At 48.7% G+C, this 26,180-nt stretch overlaps 1 protein-coding gene across 6 annotated transcripts in view; it reads right to left on the bottom strand.

Annotated features, from left to right (window-relative positions):
• Positions 1-883: 883 nt before the first annotated feature.
• The window catches only part of PACS2 (phosphofurin acidic cluster sorting protein 2), a 75,465-nt gene continuing 50,168 nt past the window's right edge, over positions 884-26,180 (bottom strand). For 5 of the 6 annotated variants that reach the window (XM_082054846.1, XM_082054847.1, XM_082054848.1 and 2 more), the window contains exons 17-24: positions 25,706-25,816; positions 23,607-23,715; positions 16,326-16,368; positions 12,652-12,694; positions 11,650-11,785; positions 8,456-8,682; positions 6,466-6,579; positions 884-5,550 (exon numbers count right to left, since the gene is read on the bottom strand). In XM_082054846.1, coding sequence (XP_081910972.1) covers positions 5,432-5,550; positions 6,466-6,579; positions 8,456-8,682; positions 11,650-11,785; positions 12,652-12,694; positions 16,326-16,368; positions 23,607-23,715; positions 25,706-25,816 — 902 coding nt within the window. In that variant the 3' untranslated portion in view covers positions 884-5,431. The remainder of the gene's footprint in view (positions 5,551-6,465; positions 6,580-8,455; positions 8,683-11,649; positions 11,786-12,651; positions 12,695-16,325; positions 16,369-23,606; positions 23,716-25,705; positions 25,817-26,180) is intronic. The other variant, XM_082054851.1, reaches the window with a different exon arrangement.

Genomic DNA, 26,180 nt, shown 5'->3' with positions numbered 1-26,180 from the left:
ACACAGATGAGCATGCCCATGGCCCTACCGTGGCTTTTGTCTTAGCATGGAGAGCTCATACATGCTCCTCAGCAATGTGGGGGGCACCTGCTCCCCCTGCCAGCTCCCAAAGCCTTCCCCGCTACCCCAGGCCCCTCTGCTTCCACCCTCCTTCCCGTGTTAAGAACAGCTGCTCTGCAGGCTCTGAAAGGTGAAGCTCAGGCTGTTCCTCTTCTATGCAGCTGTGCTTTCGGTGCAGATTTAGATCTGGACCTGTGCAAAAAAACACCCAGCCAAAACACAGCCCTGACCCACATGTCTCCTCTATCCAGTGCTGTCTCTGCACTTGAGTCCCAAATTTGCCCAGTCCTGAGCTACGTACCTTCCTCCTGCCTGGAGTTATCCAAGCCCTGCTCAGTGCCACCTGGGAGGGAGTTGTGTCCTCTCCTCCAGCAAAGGGCTCAGGTCACAAATGCCTGTGAGCCTGGCCAGGCCATGCGGAGGAGCTCGGACATCCATCAAGACGCACGTGCTTGGGGAGCAGCCTAGTCCGCTGTGGGGCGCTCCCTGCACCCCCAGCTCCCTCAGCAGCCAACCCCTTGTGCCCCCACCCTCACCCAGGGGAGCAGGCTGCTGCTGGTCCCTGCTTGCTGCAAAGGGATGAGGACCGGGTGCGAGAGAGGGCTGTTGGATCCAGGACAGCTGCTGGAGGCGAGCAGGACCCTCTGGGAGAGGAGACATGGGCAGCAGCATTGTGACTTCCATAGGAGAGCTCAGTGCTAGAGAGGAGATGCAGATCCCCCCATGCCAGAAAGCCATGATACTTGCTGTCTCTTATTGGAGACAACTGCCTTGGTCATGGCAGAGCAGCCCTTGCTGAGAGACAACTCAAGGGACGGGTGTGTGCTTTCATGTCCAGTTTTATTAGTGTTGCATTAGTACCATAAAATAGTTGACGAGGTCGAGCACGTTGCAGTTTGTTCCAAAAAAAGGCTATTTACATTTAATCTGTCTTCATAAAAAATGAAAACAACCACCCTAGAACCCAAATACAACAATGAAACAGATGGACAAGCTGGGAATCTACACAGTGGTAACGTCCCCTTGTGTGCCACGGTCTGGACCGGGCTGGTGGCACACAGCCCTGGTACTCACGCTCACAAGGTGCTTCCCGGTCGCCACAGCACGTACACAACCAAGGAGGCAATGCTCTGACAACCCTCTGGCCAAGGTGCAAAGCAGCAGCTGACTGGATGTGGCCCCATACTGATGCTCGTCCTTAAGGAAACCTGCTGCTCTCCAAGTTGGCATGTCCTCTTCTCCCCCAGTCTGTGCCAAAGCAGCCAAGAGACCCTGCAGGAGCCAGCCCTGTCAGGAGCATCTCCCATGAGAACCACCCTGAAGAGGCTCCAGGAAGCCTCTGGGAGATGCGGCTGCTTGTTCATGGCCTTCTCCCTGCCAGATAAACTGAGAGGGATTGTTGCACTAAATGCCACGACACAGCTATCTGCCAAGACTGGGACCCCACCAATGAAGCTGACAGAGGCACTGCATCCCACCGACCCCAGCCCTTTACCACTGCACAGCGGGACTGCCCTAATCCCAGCCTTCCCAATCCCTCGGCACACAGGACAACAGGAAAATGTCACCAGCTCTGCTGCCTCTCATCAGGATTTTATTCTTCAACTGGGAGATGCAATGCCCTTGCCCTCCGCCGCAGCACTCCAGTGCCCCACGCTGCTGGGGAGAAACATGATGGGGCCATTTGCTGCAATCACAGGTTAAGCACAAGGCGTTGTGGTTCTTGGCCAAGTTTGATGATGGAAAACAAATTGGCCCATCTTCTCCAGCCCCAGAAACCTCCCAGCCACCTACCCCTGCCCTCTCTGCAGGATAAAGCCACAAGCGTGTGCTAATTAAAGCAGCAAAACACAGCCAAGGAGTCAGTAGCTCTCCCCAAACCCATGTGTAATTAAGAAGGACTCCACAGTTACTGCCGAGATGTAACCGGTAACAATCAAACTGATGGAAACAGCCACCCAAGAGCCCACAAAGTCCCCAGCACCACAGGAGAGACAACAGCTGATCAAACAAAGGCAGTGCCAAGGCCAAGCCTTTGTCTCGGGGAAACTCAACCCAGAGGACCAGGAATCACTCAAGGTGCAACACGATGCCACAAAAACCTTCCATCTTTCATGCGCTTGCCGGCATTGTTAAACTAGGTCAGCGCTGCAGAGCCCAGCACAGCAACAAACCCTTCCCTGAGTGAGGCGGGGGCCCTTTGCCCAAGAGCAGCTGGAAAAGAAACCAGCTGCTTTGAGAAGCCACAGCCAGGGGAGCAGGAGAGATGGGCTCTGTGGAGAGCAAGAGGCAAGCTCTGGGACACAAAGGGACAGGGAGTCTGGGGTTTACGCAGAGATAGAAACCTGCTTCTCCTCCCATCAGGGACAGAAACAGCTGCACAAAGTGGCTCCATGTGACACAACAGAAACAGAGGCGCAACAAACACCCCAACTGGAGCATCACCACCACACCCACATGCCAGCCCTTGCCTTCAACGCTGGGGAACACCACATTTTCCACCCTGGGCGCAGAGCTGCCCATGGGCAGGCACTGCCTGCCGCTACTGGGCTCCAGAAGGACACAGCTGAGAAGCCAGGATGTTTCCTTGCACAGGAGAGCCATTTCAGAGCAAAGGCAGCTTTCCACAGGAGAGAAACCCTGCAGAAACACAAGCCCTCAGGCATACAGAGAGTTTCCCAGTGAATTTGCTTGTATAAATGTAGAACAAAACACAAACCAACATGATATGCAACGAGCAGAACTGCTTCTCTCTCTCACGTACACACACATACATAAACACAGTAGAGCAGGGCAACACACATTTGACAGGCAGGACCTTGGAAATCCTGTCCTAGCTACCATTTGTTTCTTTACAGTAGGTTGAAATACAAAGAGGAGCACAGTGATGGTTCCCCCTTCACCTCCTCAGTAAACGAAGTTATTGCAGTTGGTCAGTACACCCCACCAAGAGCTGCCCAGGCTGTGTGCGGCTCCTGACGCTGGAACCCAGCCCAACCACCCTTGTCACACCAGCATGAGACTTGAGAAAGAAATCACACAAATCACACACTGACTAATTTCCTTTAAAAAGCCTTTTTTTTTTTTTTTTTTTTTTTTTTGATGCAACAGCCTGAATAAAGAAAAAGAAGTGATGTGCTTATACACCATCTCCCACACTACCGCTGCTAGGCAACGCTATACAGTCCCAGAGCATCAGCTCAGGTCAACCAAAAATGCAGGAACTGATGGACACGACAACATTCAAACCAGAGCCGAGCTTCTGCCAAAGCCAAGACCTGGCAGACGGGCCTGCGGGAAGGAGCACAGCATTGCAACCAGGCAATATGGCCTGCCCAGCAGTGTGCCACTGGGCACGGGACCACGTCCTCCCCGCCACGTGGTGCAAAGGGAATACCCAGCCCCTGGCCAAGTAGGTTGCACTTGTGCTGGGAAAGGGTTTCATGAAACCATTTGGTGAAGCAGCCCGTGCTGTGAGCTGTGACAGGCACTGGATCCAGCAGAGACCACGCTCTCGCCTAATAACCCCTCATTCCACATCAGCAGGAGAAGGTCTAACAGAGCACACCTTCACTGCCCTGTCCAAAACAAACCAGGCGGTCCCGGCACAGAGCAAGACCCACCAGCCAAGGGAAAGCAGGTTCCCCAGTCCTTTAAAAAACCAAGAGTAAGGGATCAGGAAAAAAAAAAAGAGTTTCAAAAGCATCATCACTGCCCTCAGAAAGTGCCTTCTGGAATGCTCACAGAGCCTGGCCTGCCCACAAGGGTGGGACCCAGAAGGACACCATCAGAACTTCAGTTCACCCTGAAATGCCAGGGATGTCTGTTCTTCCACACAATGAGCACACTCAGCCCCCCAAGCCCCATCCCCTGCCTGCTCCCCGTCCCGTCTCAGGAAGCCTGCAGAGCAAGAGGCCACATCTGCAGCACCCAGAGCCACCCAGACCTGCAGCTTGTCATGCTGCCTCCTTGCAAGAGCAGCCCCTTGTCCTGGCACCCCAAGCACCCCTGGCAGCACTAAGGTGTACAAAGCAAGCACAACTGCAGCCGGAGCCAAGCCAACAGTGCAATATGCCCAAAAAATCACTCCTCAGAAAGCAGAAGGTAAGGACTCCCATGGGAGGCTGCCTAGCCCCAGCACCCTTCAGTTTTGTTCCAGTCTCAGCCTCTACAAGGAGAGGTCCTGGGTGTTCAAGGGCATGGTGACAACCTGCTCTTGCAGGCTGGGGAGGTGAAGGAGGGAGGTGGCAGCAGGCTCGGGGAGCACAGTGCGGTCAGGGCAGGACAAAGGCAGCAGATAAAGCAGCCCACGCTCCCTCACGAGTGAGGTTTGACAGATGGACAGGAAGGCAGCTGGACACGCAGAGCGCCTGGCTGGCTCCCAGTTCAGCCACTACAGTGATGTATCACTTCACAGACAACGGCTCATCTTCCTGGGTTTGTTTTTTTGGCAACTTATTTTTTTTTTCCTCTTATTTTTTTATTTTTTTTTTTTTAGAAAGCATTAAAAAAAATCTGCAGCTATTAAAAAAATCCTTTCCCTTTAGAGGCTGGATGAGGTTTTATTGACAAGTAAATAATTGGTGTGAGTACGTAAATAGCAGCGACCCCACTGACACGGTGTCCCTCAGCAGCGCAGCCAGCTGCAGGGACATTGTGACTGGCTCGGTTTGGTCATTGTCACAGACCTGGGACACTGGAGTTTCCTTACACCTGGAGTTTCCCCAATTCCTGTTCCTGCCAACCCTCCTCAGGCATCGCTTCAGCACAAACACCTGCCCATGGCTCCAAAGAGGGATCTCCTCTCCAGATCACCCTACCTATACAAGCTGTTTGTTTTTCAAACCAGAGAGTTGAACTCCCTCCACACTCGCTCATCTCTTGTCCTTTGGCAGCAGAAAGAACAACTGGCCATCTTTTTTTCATAGATATACAGACGGAGGGGGACAAACACACCGTAACACACGTGATCTTCCACAAAATCTCTTCAAGCTGATCCATGGTTCCCCCAGCCCACTCACACCAATGAGGTCTCAGGTTAATAAGCAGTGCAGTTATTCAGCTATCTGCTTGTAGGTGGTAGGTGTTCTTGGGCAGGTTGCCTGCTCCTGCCAACTCCCCCACGACTTCATGTTGTCAGGACATCTATATTTAAGACTGGGGTTTTTTTTGCCTTTGTTTAAAGGGGTTTTCTTCCCTTGTAGTAAACTTAAGAGTTAATAGAAAAAAAGTAATTCAAAAGTAATCCAAGCACATCTGTAATTAATTCTGCAGGAGAGGGCAGAACGATGCGAGTCAGAGTTGGCACGCAGTTCCTGGCTCCTGGTGTGCAGTCCCCGGGATGGACAGAAGGTCCCTCCGCTGAGCATGGCTAGAAGTTAGATTTGGAGTGTCCAAATATGCAGATGGGAAAGTGCTTGACATGAGAGGACCACTGTGCTGCCAGCTGAAAGAACTTGACGTCGTTCCACTCCACCCCATCGATCAGGACTGCAGAGGAGGGTAAAAAGAGAGAAGAGTTAGAAAATACTGAGTGGAAGAGGCGAACTTGGAACAGCTTTGCCAGAAGCCTCCCAGCAGTCAGCAGAGGGAGGCCTGGCCACGCTCTGCGCTCAGCGTTTGCGATGCTCTGCCTCCCCTCCTCACCGCTGTACAGAGCTGCACACATGGGGAGAAAGGCTCCAGAGCAAACCAGGATTAGGGAGAACAGCACAAGCTGTTGCTCTGGCATCACTCACTGACACTGGAGCGCCCCAGACTGCTGATTTCAGCATCACCTGATCTGATTTCTCAAATTTCCTAAACACATCCATTTTCTTTTTTGGGCAAATGCACTCTTTCAGAGATGGACATCAGCCTCTCCTCACTGGCACCCACGTCTCCTGAAGAGGTGATACACTTCTGTGGCTACCCCTTGGATTGAGGAGGTGACCTAAGCGGATCCCTCTGCTGTTCACAGCGGTGGGGCTTATCAGCTGAAGAGGTTACAAGGATATTTTTGATACTGGACACACAGCTCCACTGATACCCGCTGTAGGTCTGTCTACATGATGCATGTATGTGTCTGTGCCAGAGCCTTACCTAGAGCAACAGCCACGCTCTCACTGCTCCCCACCATCACTCACATCAGATGTGCAGGAGAAACAGAGAATGACAGGGATGGGAGTGGAGCCTGGCCCAGCCCTTGTCCTCATCCAGGGCACTGATTCAGAGGAGCTCCCAGCTAAGGGAGGATCTTCCCACATCTATTACAACATTCCCCAGTGCTGGACATGTCCTCAGAAACACCCCCATTATGTTGACTCCAGGGCATGGGGCAGGACACCAGCTCGGCCCTTTGCCTAGAGGGCAACATCAGCAGCTTAACCTCACCCCAGAGGCCGGGGATGCAAGTACTGCACTTACCCCGCAGCATGTTCTGCTGATGTTTCGCTGTGCAAATCAACCTGCTGATTCCTTCAATACACTGGCTCTTTGACTCAACCTCCTTGTCTTTTGTTTTCTTGGGCAAAAACATCACTGGAAGAAAATCAAAGCAGCACACAGTGAAACTCTGCCACTCACAGGAGTCGCAGAAAGACTTGTTTGGGTTTCTGCATTTAAACATTCATGCCTGAAAACTCTAATTTTAACTCCTAGTCATCCCTGTTTGGCAGGAGTTTGACCGTGTAAGTGCTCAGCACCATCACCTGTACACGTGGGACAGCTTAGCTGTAAAGTTTCACTACATGAAACATTCCTAGCTCATAACCCAGAGCCCAAAGGGCACCATCAGGGTAAATCCTGCTGCTCTGTCGGGACACCAGGGAAAACAGCTACACTTGCAGTGATCCCCAGCCTGCACCCTGTGTGGCTGCACCACCCAGGGGAGTCCCACACACTGCACAAGGCTGTTGGGCAGCACCGCACTGCTCCAGCCTCCTACACTGCACCACCAGCAGCCCAACATGAGCTGGGCTGCACAAGCACCTGGTGAGCAGGAGTGACAACAAACCATGAGCAGCTGGTTGAGAGGAAAGACATCAGGAGAGCTAAAAAGAGACCTGTTCCCCCAGAATTGTCCAAATGCATGAGTTAACATGCGCAACCTGGCCCCACAAAAGCTGGTGGTGTTGAACATCCCTGCTGCTGGCTCCAGTGAAGAACATGTGGAATGGCTCAGGATTGCTTCTCCCATAGGCATGCCACTTAAAAAAGGCTGTGGTCAGGGGTGGGAGCTCCGGTACCAGCAGTGCCACAGCTACAATGGCCCGGCAGTGACCTGGCTGCAGGGTTATGCACCCATGTCCTGCAGCCACTGGTTTGTCAGCTGTCCCTCAGAGTCCCCAAAAACCTGCTTCCACCAGGAATGCCTCCCAGGCCCACAGGCAGGAAGATGTTGTGAAGGACAGCTACTGGCAGTTGAATGTAAGTTCAGAACTGCCTTGCTGCTTCCTTGAAAATACTTTGCTGCAGAGCTGTTCTCAGTTTCTAAACTTTCACATTACCAAAGTCAGGAGCAAATACAGAATTACTGACAACATTTAAAATGGCTTTTTGTTTTGAGAAAATAAACAAGAAGCCATGAATTTAAGAGAAGATTAAAAAGGAAGAAAAGTTAATATTGACCTTTGCACTGACAGCATTTCTCTTTTAGCTCCTTTTGTCCCACAAAGGACCCTGTGCAAGAACATAAGAGCTCCTGTAGCAGAGCTGACACGGCTGCAGCCCTGCTCCGCATGACAACACCTCTGGTATGTTCAAGCACATCTAGCAATGGCTTGGCAGGTCTGACTGGTGCATTTGTCCAGCTGTTACAGTGGTATTTTAACATGAGGGTACCGTGTCAAATCCAGCAAAATGTTTCTGCGGAGGCTGCTGCCACCACATACTGCAACACGATGGGATACACACATGTCCTGCCTCTGTCTGCACATCTGTGTGTGGCAGAGGAGAGGCCAGAGCACAGAGCTGTACAGGCTGCAGGGTCTGTCCTGACTCTGGTCATTGGGGCACAAGCTGCCTCTTACCGAATCTGACACCCCAAAGCAGCACCAGCAGGCTCACTGGGAAGACAGGGAAGCTGCCCAGAGCAGTGTACCCCAGCTTCCTGCACAGCCACCCACAAACATCCTTGCTTTGGCCCCACCTTTGCTCTGTCGTACTATACCACCTCAGCTGTTCAGCTGTAAGAGTGGACATATCCCCTTTCTACAGCACAAAGAGGAAACACCCTTTCAAACTATCACCTTATGCAGTCGCTTCTCATCTATAGACAGACTAGTATTTTGGGGATAAAAACATGACTAAGATACTGTAATGCAGGACTGACAAGTCAGGCAGCACTGGAGTGGCAGAACAGGAATAACAGCATTGCATTCTTGGCCTTTGGCAACAGTAAATGCATCCACCTTACCTTTCTTGTTCTTCTCTTTTGTCACGACAGTCATGGACATCGTTGGAGTGGTGGCAATCTCACCGCTCGCAGGTAATCTGCTGACCTGAAGGGACCGGAAAGTGCATTTCAGTGTGTTTTTGGTAGTGGAAGGGTCCTTCTTCTCCGGGTCTCTCTTTCTGTCCATGGGTGGAGCTGCAATCCAGTAATCCACCTGCAGGCCCATCAACTCAGCACCGAGGTTCTGGCTGGAAAACAAGAAGAGAAGGTAATTTCTGCACAGCACTCAGCAGAAATTCACCCCATCTGTGTTTTTTCAGAGTGGCTGATGTTCCTGACCAGATGGTCAGAGGACAAGCGCCTGGCTCTTCAGGAAAACAGGCAGCAACATTTTGTAGTGAGACCAAATAATCACAAAAGCACAAGAAGTCATTGCCAAGTGACACAGCCTGGGTCATGTTACATGGTGGCACCAGTCTGCCAGCACAGAACTGTAATGAGCTTCGACCCTGTAATGCAGCAGGCACTGGGTGATCCACCGCATGGCCCTGCTGCATGTGGGGGAATTCCCCTGCTGGGAAAATGCTCTGCCAGTCCTGTGATGTTTGCTAGACAACAGCAGATTTCAGGACTTGATCTGCTGTTGAAAACTCCTGTGCATCACGTGGTAACAGACATGCATCACCTAAACATGCTGCCAGCCTTTCTTGAGCCAGAAAAGGGAAGATGAGCAGCCTGGGAAGTTCTACCCCTTGCCTGCTCCCACCTCTCGCCAGTCAGCCCCGAGCAGAGCAGGGGTTTATCATTCAGCAGACCTGTGGCTGACAGCCTCTCCTTTCGGCACAATGACAGAGTGCTGAATAGTTTACAACTACAGGGGAAAAAAGTAACTTATCTACCAGTCTGTGTGCCCTGTTTGAGAAATGGCCATTGTTAAGGAAGATGAATCTGTGATCTTGAATGAAATACACATCCCTCTACACCACCTGTCTAATAAGAAACTGCCAAGGTAAAACAAGGACACCCTATTGTTAAGGTCCTCTCTGCAAACAATTTCCTTTTCTTTACCATTTATTCAGCTGAAAGCCAGACCGCAAAGCAGAGTTCATCTTTGATCACCAAAACCAGGTTTTGAGTTCTCAGGGCTATTTCACAAGTGAGATTCTTTAAGCATGATGTTTTGGAGATTTAGCTTTGGATTTTAAGGCTCCTTTGCATAAAATTTCTCATATCAGTTATAAAGACAAAGCATTATAATGTTCACTATGCCCAGGCAGGATTTTCTGCTCCATCCCTGGTTAAACATGTGGCTTAATCTTTCAGTCTGCGTCACCCTCCACGCCCTGTGCTGTCACATACGGATCAGTGGAGATGGAACAATGTTGAACCTAAACTTCATCATTTCTTGATGATTTTACCACACAGCATAAAAACAAAAGTACTGGACTCCTAGAGCTGGGGTGTCAGCTTCAGATATATCACATCCATGGCTCACTTTAATAGCCTGCGCTCCTGCAGGTGCCCAAACCACTTCCACCTTTGGAAAGCTCACACAAGAGAAGTCAGCTCTGCTCTGCAGAGCCTGCACAGCCCCCAGCTCCCTGCACTGCCAGCAGCTGCTGCTGGGACCAGCAGGACTCTCCTGCCACCAAACCACAGGGGTCACCAGGAGAGACTTGGGGGCCTGGGCCTCCTGGCACAGGCCAATAGCCACTAACATCTTCCAGTTGCCAGGCACCTGCTAAACTGGGACTTCCACATTTCCATTTCCTCTGTTAAAAGCGAATTCTCAAGCCAGTTTAAGAAGTCAGAGGTTAAAGGTCCCCATAGGGTGCTCTGGGGTGGGCAAGAATGTCCCCATTCTGGCTCCAACAGGGACAGAAAGAGATGCTGCTTAGGGAGGGCATGTGAGCTCTAACTGCAGAGCACTCCCTTGGACTTCCCCAGCCTGACAATCACAGGATTAGGGATGTTAGAGGGGACATCCCTGAGTCACCCTTCAGTATCCATTAATGGATCTGCTGTCCACAAGTCTGCCTAACCCCACTTTGACCTGCTGATTCTGCTGGCACAGAAGCAGCAGAGGCAGGGACTGTCCTGATATGCCTTTCCTGCTGTGTGCTAAAGTCCCTTCCTTTCTTCCTTTTAACTGACCTCTTGCCAGTGTCACTGCATGTCTGGGTCTTGTATCTCAGGTTCAGTGAACAACAGTTCAATATTCAACAAACCCACTGCCACTGTGATTCTACAAAACTTGAGTGGCTTACCTCTTCACTCTCCTCCCTCAAACTGCAGAGCCCAGGTGCTTCAAGTCTCCCCTCACAAGGCTGCTGCTCTGTCCCCTTGGTCACCTTGCATTGTCTGCACTCCACTGAACCTTTAACTCTAACTGTGGACTGCTTGTAACCACTGTCTGCTTCTGGGTACCAGAACCGCACACAGAACATTAGACAGCTACACCAATGTTTTGTGCCACAGCAAAATGAGAGTCCTGGCCAGGGCAATTCTGTACTGTAGATCTTAAAGGGACTTCCTCCCTTCACCCCTAAAAATTTCAGCTAGGCCAGAGCAACGTGTTGACTACAGGTGCTGTCTCCTTGCTGTTCTGACATGTTTTCACGCACAAGCATGAATGTGAATTGCAATTCCACTACATCACCTTACAACTATCAGCTCTCCCCTCACAGAGAAGCAGCCTGCCGCTTCCATAGGGTCACTCTGACCTTACACTCCCTTGGTCCTTAAAAACATAAGGATCATCAGGGATTAGGCCAGCACCCACATGTATTAGGGTTGGTATTTTATTTGGCTACAGATCTCCCCAAGAGAATTCAGTCTCAAAGAGAAAGTACCAGCAGATGGAGAACAGAACCCTTCCCAAACAGCCTGCTGCAACAGCTTATTGGAACCAGGGTTTCTGACAGGCTAACAGAAACAACGCTGCCCCTCCTAGTTCCAATGTGTCTGCCCTTGAGAAGTGCAGCCTTCCCATGGGGGTGCAAGATCCTCTCTAGCCCATCCAGCTCCTTGTCAGCCAGCAAGGACCCAGTCACTCCAGAGGTGACAGAAGTGAAGCAGAAAGTTGACAACTTCAAGTGTTTGCTAGGGAGGGAGAAAGCAGAGCTATTGTTTTTCCTGTAGAAGTGTTTTCCTCTCTCAAGCATACATCAGATAAAACAGCCAAGGGAGGTGTAAGGAGAAAAAACATACTTTACCTTGAGGATGAGAAGCTGCCTGTGACAGATGGTGAGGAAGGTGGTGTGGGGGAGGCTTCTTTCACAGCAGGAGACGCAGAAGGTGGGGTGGAAGAAAGGACACTGGAGCTGGAGGGAGCTGCATCATCAGAGTCACCTTACAGAAAAGAAGTCAAACTGTTTGTCTGGGTTCATCTTGTAGCCCAGCACATGCACAATGGAGTAGCTCAAGGCATCACTCCCTTCAGGCTGACCCTTTAGAAGGGTGGGAGACTCTTGCCATCAAGGAGTGAACCACAGAAGGGCTGCCTCCACACACAAACCTGTGTGTAACACAGGGCCCTGGAATTTGGGTTTAATAGTGAAGCAATATAAGAAACAAACCCAACAGATGAGGGGAAAAAAAAAATATTCCTGACTAGTAGTGTGTATGAAGGAGGAAAAATCAAGTTCACATTGATAAAATAGCACTACCCCATGTCCATGTGTGTAGACAGGCAGTATCGTGTAAACCAGCTTTGCACACCCCCATTAAAAAAAAAGTCTCAATTTGTTGTCAGATTGACAAACTGGTTGCCTATCCTGGTGTTCCCAGCGTTAGGCACACGTTTGAGATTGATTTTATTAGGCAATTGAGCTCAGTCTAGGGAGACAGGCATGAACTTCCAATTAATTGCCTCCCCAGTCTGGAGGAGGAACCTGAAATAACCACAGCGGTGAATCCACCCTGCTGAAAATACACATACAAAAAAACAGTGTTTGCACACAAGTGGAGCTTCTCTGGATGAAGGTGAGGGAATTTTAGCTGGCCTGAAGCTCCTTGTTAAGTAAGAAGAAGAAAAGTATTCTCTTTGAGAGAGGCCTCTTGCTCTGGGAGTCAAAGCAGTGGAAATGGGAGCTAATAAAATCCAATTCCACCTTACAAAACTCTAAGGCATCAGCAAGGGACAAGTTTGTTCAGCCTGTGAGGTCAGGCTCCCACCAACTGTACGACACAGAAAGCACACACAAGACGCTTGTTACCTGACGTTGCAGAAGATTGTTCCACTATTCCAACCTTCACCACCTAGAGGGCGCAAAACAGAAGAGCTCGATGAAACAGGAGTCCCCTGAACTTTGGGAACCCCTAAACTAAGCTCATCCCTACAGCTCTCTCGGCACTGTCCCTGCAGTCAGAGTAGTATTAAAGTATGTTAAGAAGTGGAGTTCCCAAGAGCCAGGCAGGGTTCAGTGGTGTATGAGCTCACAAAAGCCAGCACAGACCCTATGGAGCTGTTACAGACCTGCACGACTCAGAATAGCCCATCACCAGCCCCACACTATGGCAACTACCCTGTCTGTGGAAAGAGGGCAGGGATGAAAAAGGAGCATAAATATCCCTTTAGTATTGCTTCGATACACCTGCTAATTACAGACATACTGCGTTAACTGCACAAGTGCAGCATAGTTGGGGTTTGTTAGGAAACCACAAAAGCAACAAAGTAGAGTTTCTGACCAAAGTTTCCTGGTCTCCAAGCAAGGGAAGTGTCCAGCAAAGAATATAAAGCTCCTAGCAAAGCCTCTGGGCACAGACACACCACCACATGGACAGGCCAGAATGATCCGTATCACACTATAAAAAGGATACAAACACATTCCAATATGGCTAGTACATTCAGGTTAATGAAAAAAGCCACTGGCTGTAATTTGTGGAACACAGCATACTACGAACACAAGCTCCAAAGAACACGCTATGCCTACAAAGATAAAATGACCCTTGTGACACAAAAGCAGGGACCTTCTGCAGCAATCATCTGCTAGAGTGCACAGGGATCATTAGTCTCGACACTGCAGAGGAGAGACCCTTCTTAAGGTCCTTAAGAAACTTGCATCCAGGGCTAATGTCTACCCTATATAAATGTTGACAAATGGGAAAGAGCTGCAAAGGGATCTCAAGTCAGTAACACTTGCTTTAGGATGAGAAATTATGTCACATAGTCTATTCGGTTTGAAAACAGATCATTAAGTTCAGACATGACCATGTCTAGACCACATCTCTAAGGAGCATTATTTCTGTGCTATGGGATCAAGAAAAAAGACCTAATTGTTAGAAGCACAAAACTTTGCACAGTTCGGAGTGGGAGAGGTGTATGCTCAACAGCAGATCTTAGAGTTGTCAGGTGCTGGTGGATTCCCTGCTAGCTCCAGTCTTGGAAAAGCCATCATGAGCTTGGCCATGTGTGCAGAAGCTTCCTGAGGGGCACTGGCTTGGGAGAGCGTGGCTGCAGCTCCATTTGGCCAGTCTCTATCCAAAGGGTAACAAATCAGGCTCTGGCATTCAGCAGCCATACATGCTGTACGCGTTAAACACCAAGAGGATGTTTCACAGACCATAACTAGCTGTGAGCAAGAGGATGAGAGGCAGAGGAGCTTGGGGAAGAACAAGCACTACAGAAACCTGCCTACAGCCACCTTGATCTGCAAGCCAGACAGGACGTCTCCTCTGGCCTTTTTGCCCCTTGCTCGTTGACTGAAGAGGCTCGAGTTCAGATACATGGGAGGCAGACAAGGTTAAACGCTTTCCCTTCTCTCTGCTCAGGGAGGCACTGAGACTGCTGCAGTCCCAACAAGGCCTCTGCGCAGGAACACTGTGGCAGCCAGACTCCTTTTCCTTCAGGAAGGAGGTGCATCTTATTAACAACCCTGGCACGTGGCTGCCAGCACAAGGCAGGCACACCACCACGCAGCCCCGCCACCCGACCAGCTCTTCGTGGGGCCGAGGCTCCCTTCACTTCAGAGCCCAGCTGAGCAGCACAGCACTGCCCTGCTAGCTTCTGGGTCAAAGACTGCGCAACCCAGCTGCAGAACATCAGGTTTTGCACCCTAAAAGCCAATCGAGTCCAGTCAACATCAGGAATCGCAAATCCAAATGTTGCTGGCTCCCTCTCTTCCTTGGCCAACAGCTCCAAGCAGGCTGCAGCTGAGGAAAGGGGCTTTGGTGCTTGTGTTCAGCCTCAGAATTTACAAGACACCTGCAACTAGCCTTTCAGAGGCTCTTCAGATGTGTCTCATGGGGAACCACTGTGCCTGGAACACTTCAGAAGCAAGAATGAGCAGCACTGATTTGATCTTCACCACCAGCTGACATGAAGTCAGCCTTTTCTTTCAAGGCAAGTATTTTTGTGTTTTGGCAGCATTAAGTACTCAGAGATGTTCACTCTTCCCACTTTCAGACAATCAAATCCAGACTGGAATTGCTAATGTCAGGGCAACAATCTTTTTAGAGCAACTGGACAAACACTCTGAGCCTCACTTGCTTGCACACAGCACTGAATTAAACCAGACCCAAAGAAAAGCTTTGCAGCACTCAACAGCTGCAATGACAGAAGTCTAGGAGCTTCCAAGTCCTTCTGGGCTTTTCATGCTATTGGGAAAGGTGAAACAGCTGCTTCTTAACAGTTCTTCACCAGCAATTGCAGTTCATGGGAGGGACAAGATCACAGAAAAGCTCATCAGCAGGGAACAAAAGATGTGTGTGTCTGCTTTTGCAGAGGACATCTTTCCTTCAACAAACAAAAGCAGATTGTCTTCCCAGGAACACTGCAGAGAGAGACTCTGACTTCGAAGAGACAGCGGAGTGAAAGCAGGGTCAGCCTGAGGGCAAGAGAGACTTAAGTTTTTAAACACCTTGGGATTTCAGATTAGCTCTGGCACACTGACAGCGATACAAATGGGAACACACACCAGTCAGGTTAACACAGAAGGCAGAACCAGACAGCCAGCACATAAGAAACAGAAGCTACAGGAGAGCAGGCAAAAACTGTGAAGAGAACATCCCATAGCTGAAGAGCAGGCAGGGGATGATCTCCTTTTGGCCACAGGTCAACAACTTTATACCTAAAGCTTGATGAATTGAAGAGTGTGATCAAATAAGGGGAAGGAAACTAGAAAAGGTACACAGTGCACAAGCTACACTGACAGAAGCACAAACACACCTCTGCCTAGATACTCTAGGCTTGGCCACCTGAGCTGGGAACATTTCAAGATAAGGACAGGAAGAAAATCCAGGGACTACTATCCAAATACATACTCACATAATAAAAATGTATTCAATAACTACTGCCCCAGACTCAAACTTAAAAGTGGTATAAAATGATCTCCCTGGTGGGATGTACTCTCCACTTCCCTGGAGTGGACAGGATATTAAGAGGACTGAAGACCATTCATGACAAGCACACAGAAGACTGACACTGGAATAGCAAATTTGGCCAAATCAATCACCTAGGGCAATGCTGGGCATAGCAACCCTGAGATCAGGTTTCTAGGAACACACCACCTTCCTTCGCATGTGGTCCAGCAACAATTCCTCACCAACTAGGTGCTTTGGTCCGCAGCAAAGACAGGTTGTGGATCAGAGTACTTCAGCATCACAGTTTCCTCTCTGTATGGAATGAACAAGGCAACAGCAAGGCTATGGTTCTTGCTTCAGTGCTGGCAGGAATGCAGCACAGCGCTGCCCGGAAAGTGAAACACACCCTGTAGCTTGTTGAGGCATCTTAGAGGTTTGCTTCTGTACCAGGCTGTTGCATCCAACCATTAAATGCTCATGCTGACACTCTACCTTAGAGCACCCAATGCTCCTCTTCTACCCCAGAAACCACATAAGCTTGAGTTAACACTTGTGGACATATTCTAGCTGTAACTGCGATAACACTCACCCCAACAAAGGGAATGAACTTCTGCGAAGATTCTTCATCAGGGCTAAAGGCAAAGAGAAGAGAGTTGTTAGCAGCTTACTTCCACACCGGACACAATACTCACTCTCTATGTTGCATTCAAGCATGCAGCAGGGACGGACAGTATGCAAGCGCCAGTCCAATGTCTCCTCAAGGCCCCCTGCCAGCACGCTAAGAATCTGCAGGGGTGGGGAAGAGCACGCAGCTGCCAGCACACCTCTTGGGGGAAGGGGCTCTTCCTCCCTCCCTCACGCTTGACAGAGAAACATGCTTTAATGGCATGGCAGTCATTACAGACACACAAACCTCCTACTACGAGGAAATGTGCCACCACAACACGGAGAACTGTGCGTTACTTACTAGTACCTGAAGCGCTCTGCACGCATGGCCTCCGCGCGTCCCACCTTTGGAGTCATGTGCTATACCTTTGCACATTCCAGCACCGCTAAAGCAGTTCGCCTGCCGCGGGGTTACAAGCCGTGACACGTGGTTATTTGTGGAGCACTAGCAAGTACGTACACACACACGGACACGCACACAGATACGTGTTCCCTGCACGGGGAGCTTGCAGTCCTTTGGACAGGCACACTGGAGAGGTGGTCACCAGAGCACAGCAGGTAGGATCAGGACGCCAACTCGAGAATGGCAAACAGCTAAACCAAACCAAATGCACACCATGTCCCAGAAACAGCTGAAGACAACACCATACACATTTTGAAAGCAGGAAGGCATCAGCCCCTCCTGCTCTGGCCCTGCCCAGGATTCAGAAGCCAGAGGCTGGACAAGGGCCAGGAACCAAGGCCAGAAGCAAACCCAGCAGGAATTCGGGAGAGACGCAACAAAGACAAGAGGCAGAAGAGCTGAGTGAGGAGGAAGGCAGGCTGGGAGGGCCTGCAGAGCCCCTGCTCCCTTCAAGGGCAACAGAGATAAAGATGGACCCACAGCACAAGGAGAGGACTGTAGGAACGTGACCACACGTTCGGAGGAATTACAGCTCAACAGTGGAAGTGACCGCAGGGGCAAGACACACCACGTTCCTCAGTGGCCAAGCACAAGAAACAGGCAGGAAACAGACAAACACCAAGATTTCTCATGTTTCTCTTTTTGTGCATCCTTCAGAGCATTGCAACCTTTAGAGAAAAACCATCCAGCATTGCCTTCATCCAGAAATGCTGGGTGCAGCAAAATACTTCAGGAAAGCAGTTATTTCTGTGCCATTTCCAGCACAGATGCACAAAGGTTGCCAACCACTGTGATTAGCATGGGCTGGACAGGTTCCTCTAAGCCCTATGGAAAGAATGACACAGAACTGCAGCTACCACAACTCAGCCAGAGCTCCCTCTTGATTCAAAGCAGAGTGCACTTTTGCAAATAGCCACTCGTTTTGGCTCAGCCTTATTTATTCATCTCTAAGGCAAAGCCAGGGGCTTTGCTCCCTTCCTACCTCACAACTCCAGGCACTGCACCTTCATTCTTCCCTCAAAGCAAACAGCAACAAGTCCCTGATTTCTGTGTTAGAAGCCAGAGAGGTCACATCCAAACACAGCTGCAGGCGCCCAGCAAATAAGTCTCCTATTAACATGACATTTCCAGCCCCAGTTTTGCAAAGGGAAATGAGAAACCCACAGAGCTGTTGGGAGAAACATAGAACAGAGGCTCAGCTTTCTTCTCATTTCTTCAGCTCCATGGGCTGAGAACCAGGCAGAAGCAAGTCCTGCTGACCAAGTGAGGGAAGCACAATAGTCACCTTGTTGTCTTTCAGCTACTGGATGGCTTTTCTCCAAGCTCTCCAAAAACAAACCATGCCCAATTTCAGCAGGAAAGTCATTCTTATTCCCCTTGGGAGCTCAGATTCCCACTGAGAAGAGCTCACGGGCAGTTCTGAAATAAATCATTTCCTTCAGTCACCATTTATCACAGCTCACAATGATGCACAGACTGTTCCTGAAGCAATCCAGCTGGATGTCAGCTCGGCTAGTCCTGTCCTGTCACATGTCCTCTTGGGAACCCTGGTCTTGCACATGTGCCTCTGAAAATGCAGCTTATCAGAACAGTTGCTCTTCATGTGGATGAAAGGGAAGATGAGATGATCGTGCTTTTTCTCCACTTCCTCTTTCATGCTCTTTCCCGATTCTTGTCCTTTAGGATCCCAAAATATTAATCCAGAAAGAACGCTTTCACCTTGGTTATGGTCTCTTCTATTCCTCCTACCACAGCCCTGTAATGAAAATATCCCCATCCTGGAAAGGCAGCTGCCCCATATTACCCGGGCTGCACAGATTCCTAGGCTGCAGAGGTTTTACCCCCATAGCAATGTCCTAGGTGTTGGTTGTATCCATAGGATTTCTGAAGGTCCTGGTATTCTCAGCTATAATTTAAAGCCAGACCTGACCCTGGTTTGTGGTTTTTACGAGTGTTACTGACACTTCACTCCCGTAATCCTGGGGGAGGAGTGGAGGGGTGAGGGGAATCTGAGGGAAAACAAAAAACAGACCTATGTAGAAAGGCTAGAAAGAAAATCTTTACCTGGAATGGAGAGTTGTCCAATTACTATTTTTGCTTGGGCAAAATCCATCTACCTGCAATCAGTCCTTCAAAGGTAAACTGACCAGAAATGGACTTGCAGGCTCCCTCCCTTCTCCACTAAATTAATTTTGATTGAACAAAGACATACAGACAGATTTACATGGTTTTAGACTCTGAGAAAGTAGAAGAAGCCACATCACCAGGAGTCACCCACCTGGCAAAGGGAAGGAATAATGTCTGGGGCAAAGCACTCAGGTGTTTCAAGGCCAGTTTGAACAGGGCTTTGAGCAACCTGGTCTAGTGGCAGGTGTCCCTGTCCATGGCAGGGGGGTTTGAATTAGATGATCTTTAAGGTCTCTTCCAACCTAAACCATTCTGTGATTACAGTAAGAGGGACTGAATAAACTCTTAGAGCAGTTATGCCAGTTATTAGCCTTTTAGTAAGATTTCATTTAAAACTTAAGCAAACCAAACCGGATTCAAATGAAGCTAAACAGCTGTGATTTCCTAGCAGGAGGGTCTCAGATACTACTTTTATTCCAGGCAAGTCCCACAGGGGAAAAACAGGAAAAAGGAGATTTTTATCACTGAAGGACTAGCAGGTCTCTAAGCCATCTCAGGCCAGGTACCAACAACAGCTCTCCATGGTTCATCTTTGTTATGAAGCATCTGTCCTTCCCACTGGGCAACTGCAGCTGTCTGCTGGCTAATGCTGTCCTTGTTCCACTAAGTGTCCAGTGGTCAAAACAAACAAAGGGACAAAGCAACTCCAAGTCCCCAAGACACATCAGAAGAGTTGCCTCTCTGCTCTCCCCGAAACTCCCCTCCAGCACCCTCCATGGGCACACTCCACAGGACATCCAGCATTTCTCGAGCCTCGACTCCTCTCTGCTGTGCTGCTCTGCCAGGCAAGGGGCACAAGTCAACTCCTGTCATGTTCCCAGCAGCTGCCCGAGGAGGTTCATGCAGCAACCAGCCAGATGACGTGGGCACTGCTGAGCCAGAAGATGCACCAGGTCCATCTTCACCAGCTGTATTTGTGTTCAGCATCCACTGCAGGCTGTGTTTTAAAAGCAGCACTCAGGGAAATGACCTGGACTCTGCCCAGACACCACCCTCCGGAGCCTCAGAGACAGGCAGCAGGCAGAAAACAGCGCTGACCCTGCTTCCTATTGCCTAGGAACCCTTCAACCCAAGGCACTCATACTCCAGGGAGCAAGAGATGGGCAAGCGCTCTACAACACAAGAGTGAAGAGCCTTTGGTAAATGTGTAACATGGCAGAAAACGACCCAGTTCTCACCCTGACACACAAGTGATGCTTTTATTTCCAAGAGCCAAGCTGCTCCCCAGACCCATGCAAGGGCTACCCAGAAGCCACAAGGCAAGAGCTGTGCTGCACACTGAATTACAGTGGGTGACAGCAGCCCAGGTTCACAGAACTGATCAGCAATCCAGCTACACTGGGAATGGGTGTCTGCCAAGTCTCAGATCTCATATACTGCAAGGCTTCATTCAAGAAAGCAACGCAGAGATACCACTATCGATGATACACCCCTCCTGGCGAAAGGCCCACCTCTGCCACCACGGTCTCAGCTCCCCAGGTGTTGCCTGGACTGCAGTGTTTTTTGACAATTCACTAACCACTAATTCTCCCAGTGCTCACTAAGTCAGTCACCCAGTGTAACGGGGAGGAGCTGAAATGTCAATTCATTTCCTTCCTGAACCCCCTCCTCACCGCCAACCCCTTTGATTTCAGGTTAAGTCAGCAGATGCTCCAACATGGGACAAAGCTTTCGCACCATTGCAACCCATCACAGGCAGTACATGCGCCAACCTTGCGGCATGACAAACAGAACAAGGGGACAGGAAGGAGAGCGGAGGTAAGTCAAAACAGGGATGGCTGGCAATGAAGTTATAAAGCAGCTCATCACATACAGCTACATCCTAGAGACTGGCTTGGCTTTCCTTGGACCACTGGGGCTTGTTTAACAGAGCAAATGCAAAGGTGCTGGGAGACTTGTCTCACAACGAATTTGTAGGTAGCGCTGCTCTTTATACATGGACCGCTGCCTTGAAAGCTGGTCTTGGAGAACGCATTCACCTCTGGCCTTGAGGGAGAGGGTGCTGCAGTAACTTTGTGAACTGATGACAAAATAATGATGTCCAATAATCATACCATTTGAAGCAGGGAACCCTGCAGAGCAGGGGGGCCTTGGAGGCAGCTCATGGAGCACAACTCCACTGCTAGCATACATGTCTTTTCTTAAGCTCAGAAAAGTCTCGTACGTTTGGGATAGCCTGCTGGTAAGAGGCTAGTCCTCAATTTTGTGATTACAGGGAGAAGATTTGCTGGTCTGCACTTGGGCACTGCAGAGCTGAACACGACCCCAAGCCACTGAGTGCCACCTACGGCACTCCAGCTCCAGCAGATGGGAACTGAAGAGCCTTTGCTCAGCTCTGATCCTTTTGGAGCTACACTATATCCTAAAATGGCCAGGAAGGGAAGATAAAAAAAACAACAACAAGAAGACTCTTCTCTGTGTTTTACTGCTCAGAGCTACTCTCTCACTAACCCCTTAATTCCCTGGGAACCCATATGTGTGGTGCAAAGGCAGAGCCTCACTGTCAACAATGCGTTCTGCCAGCAGATGCCATCATTTCAAAGCAGCGAGCAGAATTTAACCTAAAGTATAAACTGTGCACCCCAGACCTGCAGGAACTGTTAAACAAGGCACAAAAGACCAGTTCATGGGGAAAGAGAGATAGGAGATGGGAGAGGGAACCTAAAAGGAATGGATACCTTAAGGTAAAGTCAAAATGAAAGCTCTTTTTCCTTTTAGAAAGCAACCAAAGAAAAAGATAAATACGTTATCATACTTACAAAGTGACGCATTCATTTAGGTAGCAGTAATGGAAACACAATTTCTGTGTTGTTTTTCACAATACCCTCCCTAAGTTGCTGCCAACAACAGAGAGCTGCATTTCTAGAAAAAGCCACATGGGGACATAACTGCCTGTTACTCCATGGGAGAGCTTGTTCCTCTAACTCACTCTCCGTTTTGCCGATGGGGTGCTCAGCTGAAAGTAGAAGTTATTTTAAAGTGGACACAACAGAGATACTAAGAGTCTACAGGCTATGCCACGAGTCTGAATAAAAGTCTCAGCAATCTCTCTTCCAAGTGACCTTCTGCAGGGTTTCAGTCTGATGGAAACCCATCAACAGCTTGAGGTATGACACTGCCAAGTCCAGAGGGTCTCCAATCCAAATGGATCAGACCTTGGTAAGTGGTCACGCACACTGCCGGGGGGGCAAGGGCATGTTGCTGAAGTACATTTAAGATGTTTTTCAACAAAACACCAAATTGATCTTTCTGGGCACATTAGAAACTCAACATGATTAAATATGTGTTAATGACAAAAATGAACTGTAACAAAATGGAGAAGGCAACAGAAACCAGCACAGAAGGCAGCAACTGAAGGGTGTGCAGGAAGGGCGAGGCAGCCGGGTTCACGCTGCACTAGGGGAGTCCGAACTCCAAAAACAAAATAAAAGATTGAAGCTAAGAGCTTCGTGTACCCTGTCGCTCTCCAAACTTCACCTTGATCGGGTTAACATTACAGGAGTTCATAAACACATGAAGAGGGTGCACTCTTTTTAGTGGACTAGTCAGTCTGGAAATACTTTCCCTATGAGAGCATGAAGAATGGGTTAAATTCTACTGAATCACTTCTGCAAGATAATGTAGAGCAGGCACCAGAATGAAAAAACAACATACAATGAGCATTTCCAAAAAGAGAAAAAAAAAAAGGTCTTTTCCAATCAAAATGATTCAGTGATCCTATGAAAAAAAGTGATTCTACCTACACCTTTAATCCATCTCAGTTCTTACGCAAAGGAGGCACCAATAAGGGATGTTAATGGACCAAAAATGAAAGATCAGATGTAACATGGGATGGTAGTAATTAAAAACTAGCATCATCCATGCCTTATAGGGGATTGCTAGTCCCTAACAGAGAAAAATCACACAAGCTGAGTGTTTGTCCTGCTCTCAGAAATTATTGGGATTTGAGTTGGATTCTACTGAAGTCTATTATTCTCCTCTGTGCTTCAGAAACAACAGATCTCTACCGTTCAGTGACAGTTACTCTTCTTCCTGGACCACAGCCACATGAGGCTGTACCTCCTTCTGAATCTTGTTTTCAGATCCCAGTTCTCCCTCCTACAGGCTGCTTATCCCTTAAGAGAAGCTGAAATAAAACCTGGTGAATGTCAGACCTCCCCAGTATGAGTCCTGGGGAGTCCTGCAACTGCCAATCAACAAGGATTTTGTCTCTCCTGTGAGAAGCTCTGCTATTTACACTCCAAAAGAAAAGGGCTTCAGTTCTCTCAATACCCATGTAAAAGAAGCCAGGTGTCACGGAAGTTACTCTGGGGGAAAATGCTGCAGACCTAAGGTCTCTATGGTAAGAGATCTCCATAACCTAAGCAGATACAAGCTGTCCATCCCCAATCCTGCATAGTTGCCACTTGCCCAAGCCTTTCAGACCCTCAAAGAAATCACTGCACTTAAAGGAACCACACTGCTGCAGATTCGGCACACACATCACTGGGTGCAGGCTACCATAAGGCTCTCAAGGTGTTCATAATTTGAGTGATTTTAAGACTGATGAGAAAAGCACTTTGCTTTCAACCTGATGCTCACTCAGAAAAGTCAGTGTTACGTCAGTGACATTACCTTTTCTGCTTGTATGTCAGCATCGCTTCAGCAATGGGCAACTGGTGTGCACAGTTTGCCCCTGCTATATATTGCGTTATCCGGGACACAACATCAGGTGTTTCTGAAACTGCAACAAAAGAGAGAAAATATTTTAAGTGACACCTCAGACCATCACCAGCACTGTCCCCCATGTGCTTAGCCAAGCAGCTGGTGGTTCCCAGCCAGCTGCTTTTGAACTGCATCTGCCAAAGGCAGCTCTGCAGCCCACCCCAGAGCACGGTAAAGCCATCTGACCAAAACCAAACACCCTACAGGAGCACCGAGGTGAACACATTTGGAAGGCACACTAGATAGACATCTGTACACAGCATGACTGACTGAAGTGTTATGGTTCTTTTCTATTTGTTAAAATGCTTTTATTTGAAAATGTGTGCCTACCCAGAGTCAACTTGAGGCTTTTTTGCACGTTTCCTGTAGGTATCTGCAGAAGCAAGCGCCCAGCCACCTTTCCCAGGGCCTTGGCCGGCAACTCTACTCACACCAGCATTTGAGTTACCTGATCCCTTAGTGAACTCACAGCCTTCCTGAGTTAACTGGAAAACCCGAGAGCCACACAAGGGTTGGATAAGCACAAAGTCACGCTTGTAGCAGCAAGAACGCTTCAGATTTGTGAGACTGTGTTTGATTCAAGTTGACAAGACAACATTTCCTAAATGCCTTCCATATTTCTGTGGTTTCAAGCAAGGAGCCTCAACTGTGAGAATCTTCACCAGGCACTTCCATACCTTAATGGGCATTTTAACCCAGATTCTTTGTATTTGAACAGCGAACTGTGAAAAACTATGATTCTTTGCCAGATCTTATGCCTTCACAGGAGAATCTACACAGTCTGGACTGCACAAAAACAGGCTGCATTTTCCTCATAGCATGCAGACAAATAAGAGCTACAGCATACAACCAACTAAAGGACAAGGCTCTCAAGCTGGATTTCTATAGCTAACAAAGTATTCCTAACCCAGATGAAAAAAATAAAGTCTGTATTGACATTTGTCTATATTTTCAAGTGCAGCAAGGAATTAAAAGAAATCAGTTCCAGACATCTGTTTTTCCACAAGCTTACAGTCAAGGAAAAGTGGAGTCCAACCTCCTGCTCCAAGCAGGATGAACTTCACCTTCAAACAGGCTGCCCAGGGTCTTGTCCATCCCAGTTCCCATCTGCTGGAAAAGGCTCTGAACAGTCACCTGTGAAGAAGCCTCTCTCTTCTCCTCTCACAGCTAGAGGACTACCAGGAGCATCCTGGCAGCCTCAGACACTCTGCAATTCCAACACTAAAACCACAACCTCCCCAGCCTCATGGTGCTCTAAAAACTCCAAAGCTTTTTCCTTCTAGTGAAATTTCTCTATGGGATATGCTGCCATGATAGCATCACTCCTCAGTCAAGCCTCAAGCCTTCATATAGCCCTTAACGTCAGATGCAAATCCTCCTCTTTCCCGTTTCTTTCCATTCTTGAAGGAATGGATGAAAAAACTGTAATCGTTAATTTTTTAAGCAAATCAGTACTTTAATACACTTTATCCTGGGCTTTATCCTGGCCCAGAACAGACTCTGATCAGAAGAGGAACTTGTTGATCTGACCTAGGTCAGCTCCTACTTTATAACACTGGTGAAGAACAAAATTATTTTTTAATGAAAAAGATCCTGCCAGTAGATTTCAGAAATGTCAAGGTCATTCTCATACATAACTAACAGAAGTTAATCCTCCCACAGCTTCCAGTTTTCCAAATCTTTTAGGCTGGACAGTTTTCTGAAGGGCCAAACAAAGCAATGTACTGAACTTGGTAGCGAGACCTCCACATCAAAGAACAAAGCTGAGAGCCAGGTAAAACCAGCGTGACTCAGAGGCTGCGAGTGCCTCTGGGAGCCAACAACTGTTTGCAAACCACCATGTGGAGGACATACAAAGGTCAGCATCTGAAAAGGGAACGTGCTGGAGCGAGGAGAAAAGAGGAACATAAACATTTGTCTGCTTCTTCTTGTATTTGCTTGACCTTTGCTAAAATTGCTCATTCAAGCCTTTTATCCCATACAGGCCAGACACAGACACATGGTCTTACCAGTGGTCTGTGCTTCAAGTTTGTTGAACAGATCTCTCCAGGCTAGATCTTGGAAGAAGTTGTTGTATCTATAGTCTACAGACCCCAGATACTTGGCCACTGGATGAGAGCCTAAGAAAGAAAGGAACACATGACAGTTGTTCTTCCCAGCACTGAACGCAAGTATGTTTTTATCTCTAAGGAATCAAATTCCAAAATCAAAACTATACTAGACATCCCAGAAATAAATTTCTTCAATTATAACCAAGTAATTTAGTCCAGCTTATCTCTACAAGAGCATGCAAATAGACTTTCTAGAAGGGAGGCTGCTTCAATACCATTAGTATCTTTCAGTGACACCTCTGTCTTCCCCTCTGCACCAAATTAAATTCTAAAAGGCCAAAGAAAACAGGACTGGGAAACTGCTGAGGAAATAAATGATTTGAAAGACACAGAGGCCCCAGGGTTCTCCATCTCAGTCTCAGCTTTGCAAGCA

This window comes from Streptopelia decaocto, assembly GCF_964273445.1.
Source record: "Streptopelia decaocto genome assembly, chromosome: 5".
Classification (NCBI taxonomy): domain Eukaryota; kingdom Metazoa; phylum Chordata; class Aves; order Columbiformes; family Columbidae; genus Streptopelia; species Streptopelia decaocto.
The sequence above is the reverse complement of the archived record's forward strand: the minus strand, read 5'-3'. Positions and strand labels throughout refer to the sequence as shown.